At 36.1% G+C, this 1,547-nt stretch overlaps 1 protein-coding gene across 1 annotated transcript in view; it reads left to right on the forward strand.

The window, feature by feature from the left end:
• Positions 1-1,541, forward strand: part of LOC107577952 (calcium-binding mitochondrial carrier protein SCaMC-2-B-like) — a 16,980-nt gene extending 15,439 nt beyond the window's left edge. Inside the window, exons 5-6 of the mRNA XM_016263968.1 lie at positions 388-538; positions 687-1,541. Of these exons, the coding sequence (XP_016119454.1) occupies positions 388-538; positions 687-874 (339 nt within the window). The 3' untranslated portion in view covers positions 875-1,541. The remainder of the gene's footprint in view (positions 1-387; positions 539-686) is intronic.
• The last annotated feature ends 6 nt before the right edge of the window (positions 1,542-1,547 follow it).

Consider the following 1,547-nt stretch of genomic DNA (forward strand, 5'->3'; position numbering starts at 1 on the left):
AAAAACTTTTATTTGGGATGCGATTAATCGTTTGACAGCACTAGTTATTGCTAAATTTATCTGAAAACTGAAATGAAAATATATTAAAGCATAACAGAAATAAAAACAAAAACTAGTAATTGACAAAAGCACAACAAAATTACTAAATCTAAAATTAAACCTGAAAATATAAAAAAGCGCATTCAAAATATTATATAGAAAATACTATAAATAATACTGTGCTACATGCTTTTTATAATCTTTTTTCCCCCTCAGTTTTCTACCTCCTGAATGTTTTATGTATTTTATGATTAATTTATATTGTAAATATAATTACATTAAATTACATTATTTTATATTATAATTACTATATTGTAACTCTCATGTCGCTCTTATTTTCATGTGTAGACATTGAAAAACTGGTGGCTGCAGAGGTTTGCTACAGACAGTGCCGATCCGGGTGTGTTCGTGCTGCTAGCCTGTGGTACAATGTCTAGTACTTGTGGGCAGTTAGCAAGCTACCCGTTAGCCTTAGTGAGGACACGAATGCAGGCTCAAGGTAAGTCTTTAAACTCTCAAATACATAATTAGAAGGCTTCCTGCTAGAAGTTATGAATGTCTAATTCATTCACTAAGTAAACTATTATCGTTTATCTGTCACAGTCCAATTGATTTTTGGCTTTTTGTTCTTGCTCTTCATTGGTTAGCAGCTACTCAGGAAGGCAGCCCACAGATGACCATGACTGGTCTCTTCAGACACATTGTACGGACAGAGGGCGCTATTGGACTCTATAGAGGCTTGGCACCCAACTTTATGAAGGTCATTCCTGCTGTTAGCATCAGCTATGTGGTGTATGAGAACCTGAAGATCACCCTTGGCGTCCAGTCCCGGTGAGGGGAACCCAAGGACTGTTCAAATCCTTAATGTCTCGAGGAGAAGTGTAGCAATAGTCGGCCAAGAAAGAGCTTGCATGAGGGGAAGACGAGAGGTTTGACTTTATTCAGTGAATGGAAGAGTAACTGGAATAAATGAGACCAGGGACATGCATAGAAAATACCTCTACATTAAATACAATCCTAGCTGTAAGTAAAATGTGAACATATCAAATGGCGACTGTATTGGATCCAGACACTTCCTTATGGGTTGCATTTGCTATATTTTAGTAGGGTCCAATTATATCCAAGACATTTTGAAAAACTACTTTATGGAAAGGAAGGGCCAAACATCTGATGGATTCAAAGAGCCAGATTTACTAAAGCATTTAGTATATGCAAATTTCCTTTAAGAAAATAACACTGCATCCATTAATTAATTCATTTAAACCGCACAACTGAAATTTAATGCGCTAAAGGCTTTAGTAGATGCAATGCTAATAATAATCCTGGTGTAGTCCCTTCAGATCACTGAATCATCATTCCACTGGATGTCAGTGTTCAGTAATAAAGAGCTGACTGGGCCAGACACAAATTTGTTACAAGATCACCCACATACTTGCATTTCGCTGGCATCATTTACTGCTTGTATTATTATACGATTTATTCCCTTGTATTATTACATGAATTGACAT

Source organism: Sinocyclocheilus grahami, unplaced genomic scaffold (assembly GCF_001515645.1).
Source record: "Sinocyclocheilus grahami isolate Dianchi unplaced genomic scaffold, SAMN03320097.WGS_v1.1 scaffold7961.1, whole genome shotgun sequence".
NCBI lineage: Eukaryota > Metazoa > Chordata > Actinopteri > Cypriniformes > Cyprinidae > Sinocyclocheilus > Sinocyclocheilus grahami.